Source organism: Brienomyrus brachyistius, chromosome 3 (genome assembly GCF_023856365.1).
Source record: "Brienomyrus brachyistius isolate T26 chromosome 3, BBRACH_0.4, whole genome shotgun sequence".
NCBI lineage: Eukaryota > Metazoa > Chordata > Actinopteri > Osteoglossiformes > Mormyridae > Brienomyrus > Brienomyrus brachyistius.
This window is the reverse complement of record NC_064535.1, coordinates 33,060,585-33,080,214: the sequence shown is the minus strand read 5'-3', so window position 1 is coordinate 33,080,214 and position 19,630 is coordinate 33,060,585. Positions and strand designations below refer to the sequence as shown.

Genomic DNA, 19,630 nt, shown 5'->3' with positions numbered 1-19,630 from the left:
CGGAGCCGGAATTCTCTCCCTGACACACACAGCTGTTCTACTCCAATAAGTCACAGCAAATACAAAAGCATGGTGTTAAACCAGAGTTTATGAATTTAAGTTAATTCTGAAAACTGTTACAAAAGTGTCCGACTCCTGCTTGTGCCTTTAGTTCCACGGGGAGCTTTCCGACGTCTCACTCCGGCGGTGTGTCTGTGTAGGAAAACAAGCTGAAGTCCTGCTGGACAGGCAGAAACCCGCCGTAGCCTGCATGGCACCGATGAGGTTACGGGCCTCTGACCTATCAGTCCTTAGAAAATGAGAAGGACAAACGCCAGCACATGTACCCAGTGGATACAATGAATTGTCCATCACTTTTCTTCACACACACTAGTGCAGATACTGATGGTTGAGCCAGCTGGTCAGTGACAGAAAGACAGAGGACCCTAAACCCTAAATCCTCCTGACTCTCTGCGCCTCAGCTCTGGTCTGGGGGTTTCGGTAAAGCAGTCTGAAGGGTAGCTCCAGACCTGGCCCAGGCCATGACCGTAATCCACTCACATTAAAACCCCACTGATCTGATAGATCAAAGTGAATTCAACTGTGTGGTAAGTTCTGCAGGGAAAAAAGAAAAGGCAAACTGTAAAGTCACTGTAAAGACAATGATTATTCGATTTCACACAATTGATCTGTGAGGAAAAGACAGAAAAGAGCTGTTCTGCACATGTAACATCTAATTTCACTCATTTCCGTTAAATTTAGAGTATCTGGAGCACATAGTGAGCAGAGATTTTCTCACCACTGCCCTTTGATGCCTGTACTCCTCCTCTGCTGGGACACACTGTAGATCTCCTGCAGCTGCTTCTTCTGGTCGTTACTAAGCGGTGCCATCAGGGACTGATACCACTGAGTATCTGTGTTCTGCACCCCTGTAAGTAACAGAGTCAGTCTCCGGAGACACACTGTGTGAAACACTTTCAGCTTTATCTTGATGCCAGGCACATGAATGGTCAACAGACGCGTTTTTCTTGGAAAAGCAGCCCTTGACATTGACTGCTGGATATTTAATGAACATACATGTCTCTTCAAACATCACTTAGTAATTTTTATCTGATGAATACACCTGAACCCCATTGGTTTAGTTAGATGAAATATCCCACTGAAAAATACATTTTCCCTCTACAAAACATGGCTTTCCTAGTTGCCAAATACATCTACTAGAAAGTTCTAGTGTGCATATCTTACTGAGCAGAGCGGCAGTGAAAAACTGGTACTCGTCCTCCCCATTATCATAGTCCAGGGGAGTGTTGTACTCCTCCAGGGGCGTCCCCTCCAGACCTTCCTCGTCCCAGTACTCCTCCTCTTCATCGTCATCCTCCAATCCACCCGCTGAGCTGGCAGGCTGCTGACTGATGTTTCGTTTGCGGTTAACCTCGTTGACCTCATCGTCATCACTAGAGATCTCCTCTGTGGGCGAGAGAGACTAGGACTTAGTTATCAGGTCACTCCTCAGCGGAGCGGCAGCTGGTATAAACTGGAATGTTCCTCCACCATCCAAGTCATTGATTTCTCTATTATCAAGATGATTGAGTGATTGGCTTTAAAACGTTTGTTTATGCCCATTATCTTCAAATAGGGCTGCGCGATATGAATGACATGTATAGTTAATGTAAAATGAGCACATGTAAAGGCCCATTTCTTACATTTCAAATGATAAACTCTACAGATAAAAGGTATTTACTCATATTTAATTTTTTCTGGCCTTTAGAATGTGCAAATTGTAAATTAAGCATGTAATGAAACACAAAATGTTAATGGATAAAATATGAAATACTTTTCAGGTTAGAGGCATTTGAGGCTTTGGCTGGGACTGGTTTGCGGAATAATTAACAAGGTACAGTCCAAACCATCGGACCTATTGCACATTGCTTTGTCTGTGCATGTGCAGCATTACCCTCTGCAATATATTTTACAATGGTGCCAAATTCTGATCACTTAATTTCATTCTATGACATTTTCAGGAACCTGATGCTGTCATTTATCTTCACTACATCAGGTTTATTTTCCAGGCTTATGGTGAGTGATCTGCACCAGCCCAGAATGGAATATTCTGGCAGATGTAAATGAGTGTATGTTTATGAGTCTTGTTAGGTATCCCAATCACAATGGGGTGACTGTATATGTCCCTGACGGCTGCCACTATTATGGTTTGGCAAAGTCAGTATATTATGCCAATAGGACAAACAGCTAAAGGAATGCATTTGATTCTTTTCTGATCCCACTTATTTGGACTAAAATGTGTGCGTGTGTGTATATATATATATATGGCTGCAATGCAACATACATCAAACTTCAGTTCAGAGTGAGCCAAAGCAATATGTATACCAAATTACAATGGTCGCTGGATAGCAGCAATTTCAGCTGATTGAAAAATAAACATTTCAGATATGGGATAATATTTCATATATTTAGGTAATAGAGTTGACCAAAAAATGGAAATAGACAACCAGGGTGAACACTGAAAATGACAAGCAAAGAAAACCAGTTTTTCAGTCAGCAGAATCATTAACAACAGTTGTCGCTAAACAGAAAAGCAACCACTGTAGTTTGCTGTAAATGTAAATTGTATGGTTTGCCGTAAAATGGCAGGATGAATGGAGGGGGCACTGAAAGAAAGGCACTGCAGTGCATGCATGTTCGAAAATGCTGTGCATGCGCAGACAAATTGGGCAGGTGCTACGGATCAGGCAGTGACACTCCTGTTGTCGAAATGACTTAAAATATTGCTGTAAAGAGTGTGATTTGTGGAACAATGGAATGAACATGAAATGATTTTTCTATTGCTACACAATACGTATATGTTATTATATTGCACAGCCTTTTAAGTGTAACTAAAAAGGCACAAATGTGGTGTACAGAAACAGAAACTGTTTTAAAACAGCATTCCTTGAGCTTCTGTTTATATATGTATCTGTGACCAGTGACTGATAGTATGAATATCTGGGTGATATCATTTGCCTTAATTTCATAGTTCAAGGGCCCCAAAAATAAAATCGCTGTCGCTTTAGGAGATACCAGAAACTACATTACACAGCTATATGTATTTTGCAGGCTTTGCATTCACCATTGTCATCCTCCTCCGAGACAGGTCTTCTGGCCAAAATGTCTGGTTTATTCAGCATCCGTGAAGCATAAGCATGCTTCAGACCCAGGAAAAGCAGCAAGATCGACGGAACAATCTGAGCAACCGCCTCTTCCACTGCAGCCGGCCGACTGGGCAGCTCCATCAGCACACTCAGGCCGATGATGCACATCTTACGGTCATGGAGCCTACGGAGAACAAATCTCTTTCAGCAACACACTCAGGCTGATACAGCACATCTCACGATTGTGGAACCTGCAGAGAAGCAAGACCCTAGCCGACACAATCAGGCCAACGATGCACATATCTTGATCACAGAGTCTGCAGAAACATCCCAGCACATTGAGACTGATGTATATTTTACAATCGCGGAGCCTGCAGAGAATAAACATCTCATCAACGATGCCCCTTGTATGATTGTGGAGCCTACAGGGAACAAACATCTCAGCTACAGAAAACACAGAATACGAGTACAATGTCATGGAGGTCAGGAAGAAGTCTCATGACAATAATACTACTGCTAAGTATGAAACTGTTCCTCTGCTCACAATAACCCACCAAAACATTATTTTCAGTATAGGCAGCCCCCAGTTTATGAACAAGATCATCTAAGTTGAATTTGTAGGCAAGTATGAAAATAATACAGTCCAAAATAATGATACTGTTATTATTACTGTAACAACATATGGCACTGTACATTCATTATTACAAACCATTGTATTTAACTCATATTTTTAATATAACAGGCTTGACAGCAGTCCATTCATAAGTATGTGTTCTCTGTAAGTCGGACGTTCTTAATCCGGAGTCTGTACAAAGTCTATCATTACTCCACATCCCCCAATCTTGCAGGAAGATTTCCCTAAATATCAGTGAGGTGCTGGATAGTGTGAGACAATGGAGGACCTACCCCAGGAAGAACTCTGTGTCATTCATCCACTGGTTGATGAACTGCGTGGTGATGGGCTCTGGGCTATGTGGGAAGCGAATGCTCTCCAGAGTGTGCAGCAGCAAGGTGGGGTTATAGTACAGCGCCGCGATGCCAACCTGCAAGCACATGGTCCGCAGCTCGCTGGACTTCACGCCACGCGTCAGCCGCTCCAGGACAGCCTCCACAAACAGGGGGACACACTAACACCCCCAGATGAAGGGAGGGAAAACAGCTCAGTCAAACAAGGACAACACAACAGACATGACAGTCGTATTCATCAAATAATGAAAGATGTCACCCTGTACGCCCTGTACCAAGCACTTCCTAAAGCAGGAGTGTGAAGACAAACACAAACATATTTCTCTAAACTTATTCCTGGTTTAATCATGATTGTTTCCAGCCGTCAAAAATGAGTTTTTGCAAATGATTTCCATGTTAAGGCAACAGCACTGGCAATAGTTTCCAATAACACTGTGTCATACTTGGTCGATGCCCCTTCCGCGACACTGCAGGATGACGACTTCCAGCAGCTTGGCAGCATGGCATTCTGCATCCTCACCTGCATCGCTAGTGAGGACCTGGAGAAGAGGATTAAGTTGAAAAAGGTCATGGGGGCAACCTAATTACCTCCATGTCTATACAACACAAAGAACCTTTTTTTTAAATAAATGGTGTAAATGACCTCCAGGTGTTTGGAGACAGGGTTAGTGTTGGGGTGTGACGGAGTGTCAGTCACCTTCTTACACATGGTGTAAATGACCTCCAGGTGTTTGGAGACAGGGTTAGTGTTGGGGTGTGACGGAGTGTCAGTCACCTTCTTACACATGGTGTAAATGACCTCCAGGTGTTTGGAGACAGGGTTAGTGTTGGCGTGTGATGGAGTGTCAGTCACCTTCTTACACAGGGTGTAAATGACCTCCAGGTGTTTGGAGACAGGGTTAGTGTTGGGGTGTGACGGAGTGTCAGTCACCTTCTTACACAGGGTGTAAATGACCTCCAGGTGTTTGGAGACAGGGTTAGTGTTGGGGTGTGACGGAGTGTCAGTCACCTTCTTACACATGGTGTAAATGACCTCCAGGTGTTTGGAGTTGGACAACAGCATGTCAGTATCCACTGTCACATAATTATGCAGGAGAGGCATCATATCTGTCAGGAAAACAGCAGCAAGGCCAAGATTCAAAACCATCTTAGTGCATATGTGAAAACTCCTGGCACCACACTGACCTGCAATAACATTCTCAAAAGTAAAGAAAACGCTTGATTACACAGGCACGTGAAGCAAACACCCACCCATTCATCGCTCTCCAATATGGTAGCTGTTCATTTACTAACCACGACTGAGGCGATTTTATATCACTCTCATGCCTGACTAGATACGCCAAAGCTTAGCACCTGTAAAGTAGTCGAAGCAGTCATGCTGGAAAACATCATAGAGAAGCCCCAGGAGCTGCCACATCTGGGGGGAGATAGCCTGACAGGTCAGGCCGAAGGCCAGAGACAAGATCTCTTCATAGAACTCTGCAAACAAGGAAAAAGGCAAGGACACCATCAATAATAGCAATATAATTGATATAATTAAATCTAATTAATCTAATATAATTAAAACTATGACATCTGCAATGAACAGGATCCTGAAATCTCAGAGCTGGCAATTTAAGTACCAGAAGACTGGCAGCACCCCTAGTGTTTAAAACTGAAATTACGCAGGATACATAAACACACAGCCACACTTCTCAATAAGGCCTCCTGATCACCACAAGGTCATTACCTATTATAGGTTTCTGCAGCACAAGGCCAATGACTTGCAAACAGATTCCCTCCAACTGCTGTGTGATCTGGAACAGAAAGACGTCACAGCACAACATAAGCAGACCACCATTTTATTTATAGCATCGGTTCTCAATCCTGTTCCAGCCCACCCCCCAGCCGGAATGATTTCAATGGAACCCTTCCTTAATCAGGCTTAAATGGTCCTTAATAGGCTAATAATAAATGTGGCAGGTTAAAAGCAGTATGGGTTAAAATGAAACATTCAGGCATGGAGGGAGAGACGCCAGGAACAGGTCTGAAAACCACTGATTTAGAGAGAGCTTAACTGCGTGGAATGAGGAAGGGTTACTGTGGTTACTGTGAATCAGCCTTTGTGGTTGCAGAGATGAATCAGAATCAGGGGACTTTATTAATCCCGGAGGAAATTGCTCACATTGCGACTGGATCACAAATAGACAAGAACAATACAGTATAAGTATAAATATAGGAATGAAGTGTAAAACGAATTGGAGCACTGTTAAACATTCTAATAAAATAAAATAAAAATAAAATAGAAAATTTCTGTACAAGAGTCTAAAGTACCTTTGTCCAGTTACAGGAAAAGTAAATGTGTATAGCAGTATATTGCACAGTAAAGTAAAGGTATATTGCACCAATATCATAAGTGGTTATATTGCACTAGTTGGTAAAGCCAATGAGCCTGGGACACCAACCTCTCTGTGGTCCTCCATGACAGTGAGGATCGTGTCAATGGTGCTGAGGATACCCAAGGCCATCACAGTCTTGTCCTCACTCTCTTCATACTCCTCACTCTGCAAGACCTTGCTAAAGATCTCCGCCTGTCAGAAAATGCATATATGGCTTCTGGTCACATGAGGAAGTATGCAGATATTCACAAAGCTGCCAGCACCTTCTTATTTTAGCTGCCACTCTGTCACAGAATGGCTGAGTTATTGGAAGCTACATGGGACAGGTGCAAACACCCATTTTGGAAATGAGAACCCCACTATTCCTGCTAGCAGAACAGGCAAAGAAAAAAAATCAGTCAATATCAATAATTTTGATGATGGCTTGCTTTGGACTTACCTACGTTCCCAGTGAGGTATCCTGTTATTTTGATGGTTTTGTCTGTTGTCTGCCTGCCTGCCCTATTATTTGTTCACTAAATCCCCTGTTTTCACAACTGTGTTTGCGTTTGTGCTCCAACACCAGCCCTGACAAGTAGTTACGGAGAAAGTGACATCATTTTTTGATGCAAAGTGCGTCGCCGGCGTGGTCTTAAATTGGATCGAATTTTTATGGAGAACTTGTCTTATTGATATTGATGAAAATTATACTGCGATAATCGTCATTGTCGTTTTATCGCCCAACCCTATGCAAGGTACATCACGTGACAACCCAATGGGAACAAGAAATAGGAATTTTATTTGGAGATGAGACACTGAAACAGAGAGAATGAAAGCTAGGACAAAAGTGAGCTCACCACGATCCTGCACCAGTTAATCGATTTAATGATGAAGGTTGAGCAGGAGGAATGTGCTTGTCACCTGTATTCGCTAACCCTTATCATAAGGTACTTAGACCAGTAAAACAGAGTACATCTATTTTTGCTGTCCTGTTAGAAGATACATCAGTAAATTCTAAAACACGCCTAATAGTCACGGTAGACACAGTAATGCAAGCACAGAAGGGGAGCCTCCAAACGGAAACAAGATAAGGAATAGTTAGGGTTTTTTAGGACTTGAATGAATGAAAAGCATAGAATGTGAGACATGTTTACATGAAGTATATTGAAATATTTCATCATTCTTAGAGAAAATTCATCACTCTGAGAAAATGAAAACCGCATGCTTCTGAATGAAAACAATATATTCTTCATGGATTTGAGCCAGACAGCATATCCTTTGGGAATTCAAGCTAAACAGTATATTCTTTAGGGATATGACTAAGTACTCACCAGGTTCTGTGTCATGTCAATAGCGATGACTGCCACCTCTTCGTTATACTCGCAGATCATCTTCTGGATGACGTTGGTGAGATCATCATTCTCCGTCTCTTTGATAATGTGCAGAAGCTCCTGCATCACAGACCTGATGTAGGGTCTTATGTAGACCTTGGCTGGAAGATCACACGCAAAGCGAGATCACTCACCTAACTTTGAACCAATCATAACTGAACTATGGTTATTATACCTACCTTTAAAACCCTGTTTAATCTGAGCAACTGTGCATTTAGCAAACAGGCAGCAGTAGCATGTATGTGCACTCGGAAAGGGAGATTATGCGCTTGGTTCCTGTTCCTTAGTACCACACCTTGTTCCTGGTTGCTGACGAGCATTTGCAGGGCAATGGCTGCCTCCACCTTGACTGGCATCTCTTTGTCAGCAATGAGGTTCTGCTTCACCAGCTCCACAGCGTTACACAGGACAAGATGATTATGAAAATGCAGGGGACTGAAGGAATGCAGGACCCAGCACGACTGTGATAGAAGTGAACAGCAGACAGGACGGCAGACAATTTTCATAAAATGAAGCATCTTTCATTCATCACTAATCTTACCGTCTCACATCTGATACCCAGACCAGAACCATGAACTTTTATGAACTAGGCCACATTGAAGCCCATTAACATATCACCTGATTTCAGATATCTCATATTGCAATGTCTAAAGTGGCCAAGTGCTCCACTAGCCTTTAAATACCCCCCACAAGCAAGACAAGATTAGATGCTGGGACCATGAACCAGGCTGAAATATCTAGTCAAGCAAAATTCATCACCATGGTCAGGGCTGAAGTTATGCACTATGGTTTAAAAAAATGACATTTGTTTATTGAAATCATCCACTAGTACCCGCCTTAATCATGGACAGAGTTCCCGAAGACCCTTCCTACTGACCTAGCACTGGCCCTAATAAAACACTAGTGATGAAAAGAGTTAATTAGTCAGGCAAACAAATGGGGGTTGCCTGACCCTAGCCCGGAGGTATGCCAGGTTTGAGTTCAGCAGGGGGAATACATAGTTCTGCAGCATTAGTTCCAGTTGGTCCTTGTAAACCCTCTTCTGTAACAAAGAGAATAATAAGATCAATCTATTAATCTGTCATCTATACATTCATAAAATTTTATTTCATAAAAACAAATATATTAAAAAAAAGTTTATTACCTTGAGTAGGAGGTCAGCCAGTGAACCAATAACATGCAATGCCCCATCCTTCCTGCGGGGGTCAGTGTTTAGATCCATTAGGATCTGGTGGCAGAATTCCATCATCTGAGGCAGAACCTAACAGAAGTAGAAGTGGCTCATGACCAAGGGCGTACCTAGCAATTCTAGACAACCTGACAAAATGCTACCTGCCCCTGATTTTTGTTGTCTTTATTAAATAATTAAAAATGAATGCACAGCTGTGTTGCTAGCACCCAGGAAGTGTGTGGGTTGGTGGGTTAGGCCTCTGTGCCTGTGATGAGAAAGGCACTAGTTTGAATCCTGTCCTTGGCAGAATAGAGCAAGACCATTAGCACTGCAAAAACTGCTCAAAGGTTGCTGGATGGAGCTCAGACCCAAAGTTTAACTCTTACACACATGCACATAAACATACAGGTATCTTAAAAGAAGAGCGAGATGGGATATGCGAAAACTCACACATTCCTGTGTGCCTGTACTTATACTTGTGCAAATGACAAATAAATTATCAATTGATTTCTCATTCCTGGCATCTCGGAGCTGCTCTCTCACCTCCTTCCTCTTCCGGGCTGCTTTGCACAGGAGACTTTGGCCAGCAGTGGCAGGCAGTGCATGGTCATCATACAAATCTGAAATGCAGGGATCACAAGCAATTTAGGCACAGGCTGCGAGCAGGTCCTCACAGCACAGTCACACTGCCTTCCAGTGCCACCAAGATGAGACAGGGTGAGGCTTTATTGTCACTGTAGTCGTACAATGAAACTTTGGTAGCTCTGAGAGAAGACAGCAGCAATAGAGAATAAAATTCAAATGTGTTTTGATACTTACTGAATTTCATGCGGATATATTCATACGGATCCTCCTGCCAGAGCTTCTCATCCTCATCCTTGTAGCACATAAGTGGGAAAATGACCTCCTGACAGATGGCCTGGCAGCCATAAAAGAAGGGGCCGTAAGGGTACGTTTCATGCAGAAGACAGCAGTGACCTGTGCGATTCCTCATAGTTATGTTTAAGTGAAACAGGTGAAACAAAGATACGGACAGGAATTGCTGATCCCTGTCTTTATCTAGGTAGGAAGGGACACGCAAGACAGCCCCCACATATGAGAAATCCTTACTGTGCACAGACCTGCATGTGCGGCTTTATCTGCTTCCACGTGAGCGAGTGGGAGACGCCCTGGTTCAGGTAGTTCAGCGCCTGCTGCAGGACATGGGGACTGACATACTGTCTGTGTCTGTGCTGGTCCACTACCTTCAGCAGAACCTACATGGAGGAGTCACCGGGGGAGAACAGGCAGGGAGCTCATCTCAGACATCTGTATTCATGGCACTAGCATGGAAGTAAGAGAGTCCCTATTCATTTAACAGAGAATAGATGATGCAGAACAACAATCATAAACCAGGGAATCAAAAACCATGACTGAGGCTAATGCATTGCCTACAATGCGATACAATAAAGACATATATGAAGCACCTACTAATGTGACATGCTATATAATAGAACCCTGGAACTCGAATGCCTTTTAACTCGACCAATTGAGCCCCAGGTCTGTCAAATTTTTTTCGACTAGTACTACAAGCAAAATCTTGGAACTCGACATTCCTGCTAAATCTTGTATGGGTCAAGATGTGTTCAAGTTTGCGGTGTGATTTGATTCAACACAATGCAGTTCACCATGATATCATGCCAAGAAAAAGAATATGATGCTAGCTTGATTTTGTTTGGATGTTCTTACACAGACAATAGATCATATATTAAGTATAAAAGTACCAGTTTTGCTTCACATATTTATGTCTCCCCTCCATGAATCACCACCTTACCATGGGGAAGGGTCTTGTGCCTCTCTGTGATCCTAAGAGCTATGTTGTCTGAGGCAATTCCCCCGTGGTTGCCAAGGGAAAGATTGGCCAGACAAAGTGCGATTTACATAGACCCCCTAAGAAGATTAACAGAAAGGATAATGCAACCCCACCCAAACTGAGAAGATTGGGGCCCCACACTGAAAACAGGCCTGGGTTGGGAGCTCGTGGGCAAGCGCTTGGTGGCCGAGCCTCTACCAATGGATGGATGGATGGATGGATGGATGGATATGTGACTTTAGTACTTAAACTTAGTAAGCATCTCATTTATGCCATGTCCACCTAAATTCTATATATATATATATATATATATATATATATATATATATATATATATATATATATATATATATATATATATATATATATATATATATATATATATATATATATATATATATATATATATATATTACACATACATACATACACACACACACACACACACACACACATATATACAGTCGAACCTCGTTACTACGTACCCCGGATACAACGTTTTCACCTTTTCAACGTACAGGTTTCTAATTCCCGTTTTTAGCCTATGTATTATTCCAATAGCAGCCATTGTTTACAGCGTACACCCTTACAGCGTAAACTTCGATATAACATCCAAATTTCTAGAGAAAATACGAAAACTAACCATCGTTACAAAGTACAGCGCTCTCCCCGCCCACCACAACTTGTGTCGCTACATCTACCTGTATCTACCTGATCTTCGACCGACAATGCACATTTGTCTATTGCGTTGCTTGGCGTTAAATGAGTTGCCTTGACTGATCGTTACTGGACTGCGTAGTAATGGCTTGTTAAGTGTTGTGTGCGTATTCTTTGTTTATTAAACCTTGTGAAAAAGCGGTCATGCTGGTAATTGTGAATTCAGAATAATAATGGAAGTAAAGGATTTTATGATTTAATTTGACCAACATTTCATTAATATTTTCAGGTCAAATGTCAATTTGGATGCAAATGTTTATTTTAAAAAACCATTTTGACCAGCCGTTGTGTATTTTCGTTGCCGTTTATTGCCGGCCGGCACCAAGTAATCGTGAGTAATTTAAGGAAAATTTCAAGGATCCAAATGAGCTTTGTCGAATTATTTAACAAATAATAATGTGTTCGTTTGTTTTGTAGTCAATTTAAGGGTCTGTTCTATTAAAGTCTTATCATTTACATGGATATTTCATGAGTTCTTTCATCCATCTTGCACTAAGAGGTTACAACGTTCTATGCTTATAACGTACATGTTTTTGATATCCCGTCTTGTACGTAGTAACGAGGTTCGACTGTTCGATATATACAAAAAAAAATCAGATTTTACTGATGCAAAGAAACAATGCATCACAAGTTCATCCCAAATTATTATCCAGTGCACACTTTTTTTAATGGGGACCATCTAATCATGAAATTTTATGCCCGTACTCTAAAGCGAGGCTGTGAATCTTACCATCCGAATAAAAGTTAATCTAGAGTAGAACAGCTGAATGCTGTAATTTGGAATGACATATGCAAGCATGTATGATGTCACAGAAATATTCATTACTCAAAGCGGTTTTGTAGTAAAAAGACAGTGGCTGATGTACCTACAAGTTTACATGTAGGACTGATCAACAGGTAAAAGAAACATTAGTTTAACCCTCTGGGACCCAGGGGTCACACATTTCATTCAATGTCATAAACTTAATTTATGGGAAATAAAGTATTTCTTATGTATTTGTTTTGGCATTAAACTCATCTTAATCCTAGTGTACTTTGTAAATATGGCAGATTTATGTGAAGTTTGTAATCAGACATCAAAGTATAGACATTGCAAAATGCAGTTTGGAACACTTGCAGAAACATTATAAAAGTACATAGTAAGCAACGGTGGAAGTTTGTTTTGATCCCAGATATCTGATCACCAAAGTCTTGGCTGCATGAAGATGACTAAATGGTGCAGTTGCAACATTCAGTTTGATAAATAAGAAAAACCAAACTCATGTCGCTATTTCTGGCCTCCTTTCATTGAATATGTAGCAACTTTCATGTGTATGAATGAGCCATTCACACCTGGCCACACTTCATGGTGGATCAACGTGTTGAAAAAAATCTGAAATAAAAGAGCATACTTTTTCCTAATCAATGTAATACTGATCATTTTAAAATTTTCTCTCACTGTAATACGCAACTCACTCTAAACTACAGATATCAGTAAGTCACTGATATCTGAACCCTAAACATTTTCATTCCTACACCTGTATGAAGATACCACAAACTTTCCACGCACAAACACACCGCTGGTTCTTCATACCTGCTGGATCCCCACTGCATACGTCCTCAGAAAGAAGTCTGCAAACTCGAAGTACTCTTTGGTCACATTGCCAGGACTTCCATACCTACAATGCGTTTTATATTAAGTTTGGCGATACTTTAGTGGCAAACTCAAATGAATCCCCCAAGACCCCTCCAAGCAGTTTACCTCTCAAACAGCCTGTTAATGATGTGTAATGCCCATTTTTTGCACTTCCACCAAACAAGCTCCGGGCGATCATCCTCATCGACCTCCAGCGTCTCCTGAAACGACGTACACAGGACAGTTGTAGGAACGATACCTACTGTAATGTGTACACTAAAAGCCCTTAGTCAGGAATAATACATACAGTAATGCCGGCAGTCACAGCTCTGCCAAGGATAACCTGTATGAGCCATTCTTGACTTGAATTGTATCCCTAGTCAATCTGTTTGTCACTTATAGAAAATCATTTACATTACAGAATACAATACTAGTTTAGTTATACAAATATTACGGAGCTTGCTCTTACAGGAGGGATATCTCGATCCAAGATGGCCCTGAGCACCTCCATCCACTGGGTCAGAACCGTGTTGTTCACCAGGTTCAGTGGCAATGAGTACTGAAGCAAGAAAGAAATCGCAGATGTAAGCATCCTCAATTTCTCACATCACAATTTTTTTTAACCTTTCCTGTCTTCTAGTATTCAATATTCTATTAAACAATGGAAAACACAACACATGACAATTTGTACCAAGAGGGTCTCGTCCCCTTAAAAATGAAATAAGCATGGCTGTCCTCCAGATACGTAACACATACTCTCACCTGCACCAGTGCATGGAAGATTTTAAGAATTTGCTTTTGGATCAGCACTGAAAAAACAGTGGCGTCCGGCAACAGCTGAGTGATTTGCTGCTGAATTCGGGGCAGGAAGATCTGCATGGCCGCCAGGAGGGGGTCTCTCTCCTCTGCCTTCCTGTATCTAGCAGACAGAGCACATGAATACACCACTTACTACACAGACAGCTGAGTACTTGCTCCCCTACTTCTGATCACAGAAGTTCAAAGCTTACTAAATACATCACTGTAGAAGCTGTAGATCAAAATGTCTGTGTAGAGTAAAAAGAAAAGGCAGCAAGACTTAGAATCACGTCATTAATTTATCATTCAATAATAATAACTATTAGATTAAATGTAAATTTGACACTGCAACACTCACTCGTAGGTCTTGACCAGCTGGTAGAGAGCCAGCAGGCTGCCATACCAGCTGGTGCTGTTCTGGGAGTGCAGGTACAACCGGATCTTGTCCACGACACCAGTCCAGCGGCAAGGGAAGTCGTGCTTGATAATGACACGGAGGCACACGTTCAGCTGAGCCCTGTGGAACCAGCAGGCACGGCATTACTCACAGCACATGCAATCAGCACAAGTGTTTAGAAATGCTTAGTAAACATTCACTAGATGGACTGCACAAGCACACTCTTCTCATTAGTGTTCAGCCATAATGCTTAAACACTGACCAGATGGATTGCACAGACACACTATTCCCACCAGTGCTCAGTAACAGTACTGAACACTGACCAGATGGACTGCTCCATTCAAACTCACAGCATAAAGAACTCTAGACTGCGACTTTTTTATTGGGAATGAGCGATTTAAAATTTCACTTGGACGCATCTGGGCCAGCCTATGATAAGCATTCAGATATTTTGCTCCTGCACAGGAACTGTGTTTACAAATTGTCATTGAAAGTTTTTTTCTCTGGTTCAATGCATCTTTTTTCTTGTTGAATTGGTCTGTCCTTACCTGCACCCGGTACATACATATACGTGCACTGATGCTACAATACACAAAACTGTGGCTTTAAAGGAAGCTTAAAAAAGGAAGCAGTCTATAGTTGACTATCAAAATAAAATGAAATAAACGAGGAGGAGAGCCAAAGAGAGGCCTTGAGACAGATGCGAGTGACTATGAGAGGTAGGTTATTAAAGCTAATGTTCAGATTAAAATATTTTACAAGTAACAGCAACAAGAACAGTAGTTGCACAAAAGGTAGTGTGACTAATTGAGAAAGCTAGTAGCAGCAGTGCTACCACTGAAAAGGTTAGTCTGGAGCCCTGCAACAGGTACATCTGTGTTCACTGTCCCTCACCCACAGCAAATCAGTGCTCAATAACGCTACTGAGCACTCAGTGGATAGACTGCACAGACATCCCATGCTTATCAGTGGGGAAGATGGTGGCGCAGGAGGTAGTGATATCGTTTGGCAACTGGAGGGCTGCAAGGTTCAAACCTTGGTTCCTCCTGACCCGATCAAAGTGTCCTTGAGCAAGACACTGAACCCCAAATTGCTCCCAGTGAGCAGGTTGGCACCTTGCATGGCAGCCTCCGCCACTGGTGCTTTGAGTACTCATAGGAGTAGAAAAGCGTTATATGAATGCAGTCCATTTACCATTTATCAGTGTTCAGCAGTAATGCTTACTGAACATGCACTGGGTGGACTGTTCAGACACACTATGTCCATCAGTTTCCAGCAGTAATGCTTCCTGAAAACTCAACGGATGTATTGCACAGGTACACTATGCCCCTCAGTGCTGAAGCAATGCTTACTGAACACTCACCGAATGGACTCAGGACACTGAATGACCCCCTCCACGATGTTGTCCCTGATCTGCTGCCGGTCGTTTTCATGAATGTTGAAGGGAAACACAAGTTCTCCATGGGAAGGTTCCCGGTCCGGCCAGTACTGGCTCACCATGTTTTTCAGGTAGATGGCAGCTGGTCATGGGAGAAACATGCAAGAGTCATTTATCACCTTGTCACTGGATGGAGCCGCCAATACATTTATGGATCTCAGAGGCATCTGATGGGTACGACAGCACTCTTCGTGGTTTATTGAAAAACAGATGCACCATTCTTTTATTCTAAAAGGCTCTTTACCTGCTTGCCGTACAGGAAACTCAACCTGATCTGATACAATGATCTGGAGCAAGGTGGGGGCAAAGTTGATGATCTTGTAGGACTGAAAGGAAAAAAATTAAAGGGCATTATTCATTATTATGGTTCAAACCCAGCCTCAGCATGTCTGTGGGTCCTTGAGCAAGGCCCTTAACCCCCAGCTCCCTGGGCGCCCCAAGGCCCTTAACCCCCAGCTCCCTGGGTGCTGCCACAGGTGGCTGCCCTTTGCGGACAGTTTACTCTACACAGTGCAAGTCCAGGGAGGCACGAAAGACAAAACTGACCAGCTGAATGAAAAAAGTATCTATTATTATATTACTGTTACAAGTAATTAATAAGAAAATCTCTTTGGATAACCAAATGAACAATTACCATTAAATACTTTAAATAATAAATGGGGGATGGGGAATAAATGGGGGGGGGGGGGGGCATTGCGTTATGTGAAGTTCTATCACAGGTGTAAGGAAAAGTATTTGAACTAATTTTTAGTTCTTTATTTTCAGCAGTATTTTTTATTTTCTTCACACTTTGCATAATTTGAATTACCCTTGGGATCAATAAAGTGTTTCTATCTATCCACAGATCTATCATTTGTGTCTTAAGAGGCTGTTATAACACTGTTATTCATTCTTACATTAACAACATTCTTACACAACATGGGTGGAACTTTAACTAGCCCACACCATAAACAGCTGTTCTATTATTAATGTTTATTCAATTATCTCCGTAAAAATCTTAAAGGCCAAAAAAATATTTTGGAGCAGATTACCTATCAAAGGATTAAATGGGTTTTTGCAACACGGCATTTGTATTAAATTTGTGTTATATTATGAATGTAGCTGTTGATAAGTAGCACTTTATTGTATCATCTCTATAAAACCGCAATAACACTGTATACTTTCAAAAGGCAACATGCCATTACAATGACTTCGTTTCACGATCTGTTTCAAGATAAACATAAAGTAAGTTCAGGCAAAATTCTGTAATATCATCTTTACTTTTACCACCCCAAAGAGTATGAGGCCATGATCTGGGTGGAGTTTCTCTTTTACAAAATGAAATGCAGATGGAAACAATCACAAAGGGAACGTAGCCAATATTTTTAGCTTCAATACTGTTCCCTTAGATGACAAAATTTATTTGTGCAGTAGACACTTTTCATCAAAATGACATACAATTGAGAAAGCAGGTCAGACTGATTCTGGAGCAATTGGGGATTAAGGCACTTGCTCGGGGTCTAATGGTGAAATCGCTGATCAATGCCAACCCAGCAATTTAAATTGGTAACCTTCCGATGACAGGTTCAGTGTCCTAACCGAATAAGCCACAAACTGTCCTCTCACAAAATCAAAATATGACTTACAGACAAGAAAAGTTGTTTTATGAAAAAAAAAACACTCAAACGTGCATCAGAGAATTCAAGTAGAAACAATTGGAATCCGTAAAAATTAGCTGTCAAAGCTGGTGTCAGATAGAAGAGAGGTTTACCTCTGACCAAACAGTGGACCATAACTGGTGCATAAGTAGTTTGCGGTATTTCCAGTTGTAATTGGCATGTTTTTGGAAGAGTTGGCAGTATACAGCACCACTCTGTTGTGTTTTGCACTTTAAAATTGCCAAAGTTCCACTACACCACTAATATCTTTTTGTGTTATTTATCCACATCATCTCCGTTTTAAAAATATGTTATGGCTGTTGATGCCACTGACACTTGAATCTTCCCCTTAGGAAGTGCTCAATTCTTCCAAAATTACCAAAATAGTCACATGGGGCATACTCCACAAACTCAAGCAAATATTGCTTGCTGTTACTCAGTGAAAGACAGATCGGTTTCCATCAGTTTTACAATGTCCCATATATAGTGCAAAGATTAATTTCTCAGTTACTGTCCCATAAACAGTGTAAAACTAACCATTTTAATTACTGTCCCACATACAATGTAAATATTAATTTCACGTTTGCTGTGCCATACAGTGTTAATCTGATTTACACCATATACAGTGTAAAGATTGCTAATTTCAGTTACTTCCCCATATAGAGAACATTTTTTTATTTCACAGTTACTGTCTTATAGGCAGTGTAAATATCGCAGTTGTTATCCCACTTCCACCGTAAGGTTTGTTAATTTCAACGTTGATGTCACATATTCATCTTAAAGATTCTTAATTTCACAGTCGTTGTCCCATATATGCTGTAAAGATTATTTTTCAGTTACCGAACAATTTTAGCCACCTGCGTAACATTTCTGAATAAAACGACAGAAACGTGCAGAGAATAAACACGAGGAAACAAAAGAGCGACCCGAGCAGCACTCACAGGTGTCAGAACCGCAGCGAACCGAGGCGACAAGGCCCGCATTTCCGCGCAAGGAAAGCCAGCCTCCCCTAAACAAAAACAAAGTTGCTACGGACCTACGGATCACGTACCTGGTTAAGTTCATTTTCCGCGGCTATTCTGAGATTAGGGTCAATCGTGCCCTTAAGAGCTTGGATGATTCGGTTAGGGTCCATTTGCCCCTCGATGACAAACTAAAGTTATTGCTGTAACGGTTACAATGTTATAAGCAAGAATGCCAGGCAGCCTTGCCCCATTTGACCGGCGATCGGAAGACGACAACGCAAAGTGACGTAAACAGCAGCATTTTACGGCAGAGACAGTGTATTTAGGCAGCCACAGCTGGCACGTCTGCGGGACAGTGCCGGAAAGTTGGCTGATAATTTTGTTAAATTATGTCACCGTAAGGATTGTTAATTTTACCTTTGCTATTACATATTCAGCATTGAAAAGAGCGATATGTGAGGTTGCTTCCTATGCCTGTGAAATTCGGCTGGTTATCCACTTGGTCGCAAATGTAAATGGTAGCAACTTACAGCTGAAGCGGCGCAGGTGTTGCCATGTTGATGTATAGTTGTTAATTTTATAAACTCCTGCAGTCCTTTATTTTTTTCTCGTATTTTAATGTACTTATTTACGACACGTGTATTATTTGTGACGGTTTATACTTGCGTGTGTATTTAGTTGGTTTAGACTATACTTTTTGGTTCCGCCACAAAGGTTCCTACTTGAGTTTTGTAGGTGTGGCAGCAGTCAGCGACGCATTTTTTTTTTTTTTTTTAGTTGTAGCACCAATTCCTGTCAGAATCCGCTTGGATTTGCCGATGGTAAGGCGTGCAATTCAGTTCTCTGCCAACATTAACCCCCAAAATAAAATCTCCTTCAGTAGTGTTGATTATATCCCCCACGTTACAACTTATAAATATATCGAAAAGGAACTTTTGTAAAATTTGTAATAAACATTTTCATTTTCCAGCCATTAGTGTAATTTGAGGAGAGGCTGTATGTTGTTGACTGCTCTGTTTATTTTAGGAAGGTTAATTATTTTCGAGGGGGATTGTTTAACATGGTGTTTTGGCTGTAAATTATAGTTACGCAGGACTAAACCGCATTTAGATGTAATTTTAGTTACATCTCATTTGGTTGTAAGTTAACAGGGAAGTTTTGTGTTTGTTTATATAATTCCCCTATGAATATTGTGTTTTGA

General features: G+C 41.4%; 1 protein-coding gene across 3 annotated transcripts; it reads right to left on the bottom strand.

The window, feature by feature from the left end:
- Positions 1-70: 70 nt before the first annotated feature.
- ipo8 (importin 8) lies at positions 71-18,720 on the bottom strand. Of its 3 annotated transcripts, none has more exons than XM_049007903.1 (26): positions 18,516-18,720; positions 16,072-16,153; positions 15,753-15,909; positions 14,351-14,509; positions 13,957-14,113; positions 13,664-13,753; positions 13,321-13,415; positions 13,153-13,237; positions 10,132-10,266; positions 9,830-9,929; positions 9,554-9,630; positions 8,984-9,100; positions 8,792-8,881; positions 8,135-8,300; positions 7,780-7,940; positions 6,536-6,661; positions 6,149-6,262; positions 5,821-5,887; positions 5,445-5,570; positions 5,101-5,198; positions 4,535-4,630; positions 4,032-4,252; positions 3,104-3,309; positions 1,225-1,446; positions 779-908; positions 71-594 (listed from the first exon to the last, which is right to left on the bottom strand). In XM_049007903.1, coding segments are annotated over exons 1-26 (3,162 nt in total). In that variant the 5' UTR covers positions 18,600-18,720; the 3' UTR covers positions 71-593. The 3 variants fall into 3 exon arrangements, with proteins under 3 accessions (XP_048863860.1, XP_048863861.1, XP_048863862.1); XM_049007904.1 differs by having other exon boundaries at positions 8,792-8,878; XM_049007905.1 differs by lacking the exon at positions 6,149-6,262.
- Positions 18,721-19,630: the final 910 nt, after the last annotated feature.

What these genes read in the sequence shown, in the direction of transcription:
- ipo8 (XM_049007903.1), bottom strand. Translation starts at nt 18,599, where the DNA reads ATGGACCCTAACCGAATCATCCAAGCTCTTAAGGGCACGATTGACCCT. An exon ending in CGGAAAATGAACTTAACCAG is followed by an intron (nt 16,154 to 18,515) that starts GTACGTGATCCG and finishes TTTTCCTTTCAG; the next exon opens with TCCTACAAGATCATCAACTT. An exon ending in GCTGCAGAAACCTATAATAG is followed by an intron (nt 5,571 to 5,820) that starts GTAATGACCTTG and finishes CCTTGTTTGCAG; the next exon opens with AGTTCTATGAAGAGATCTTG.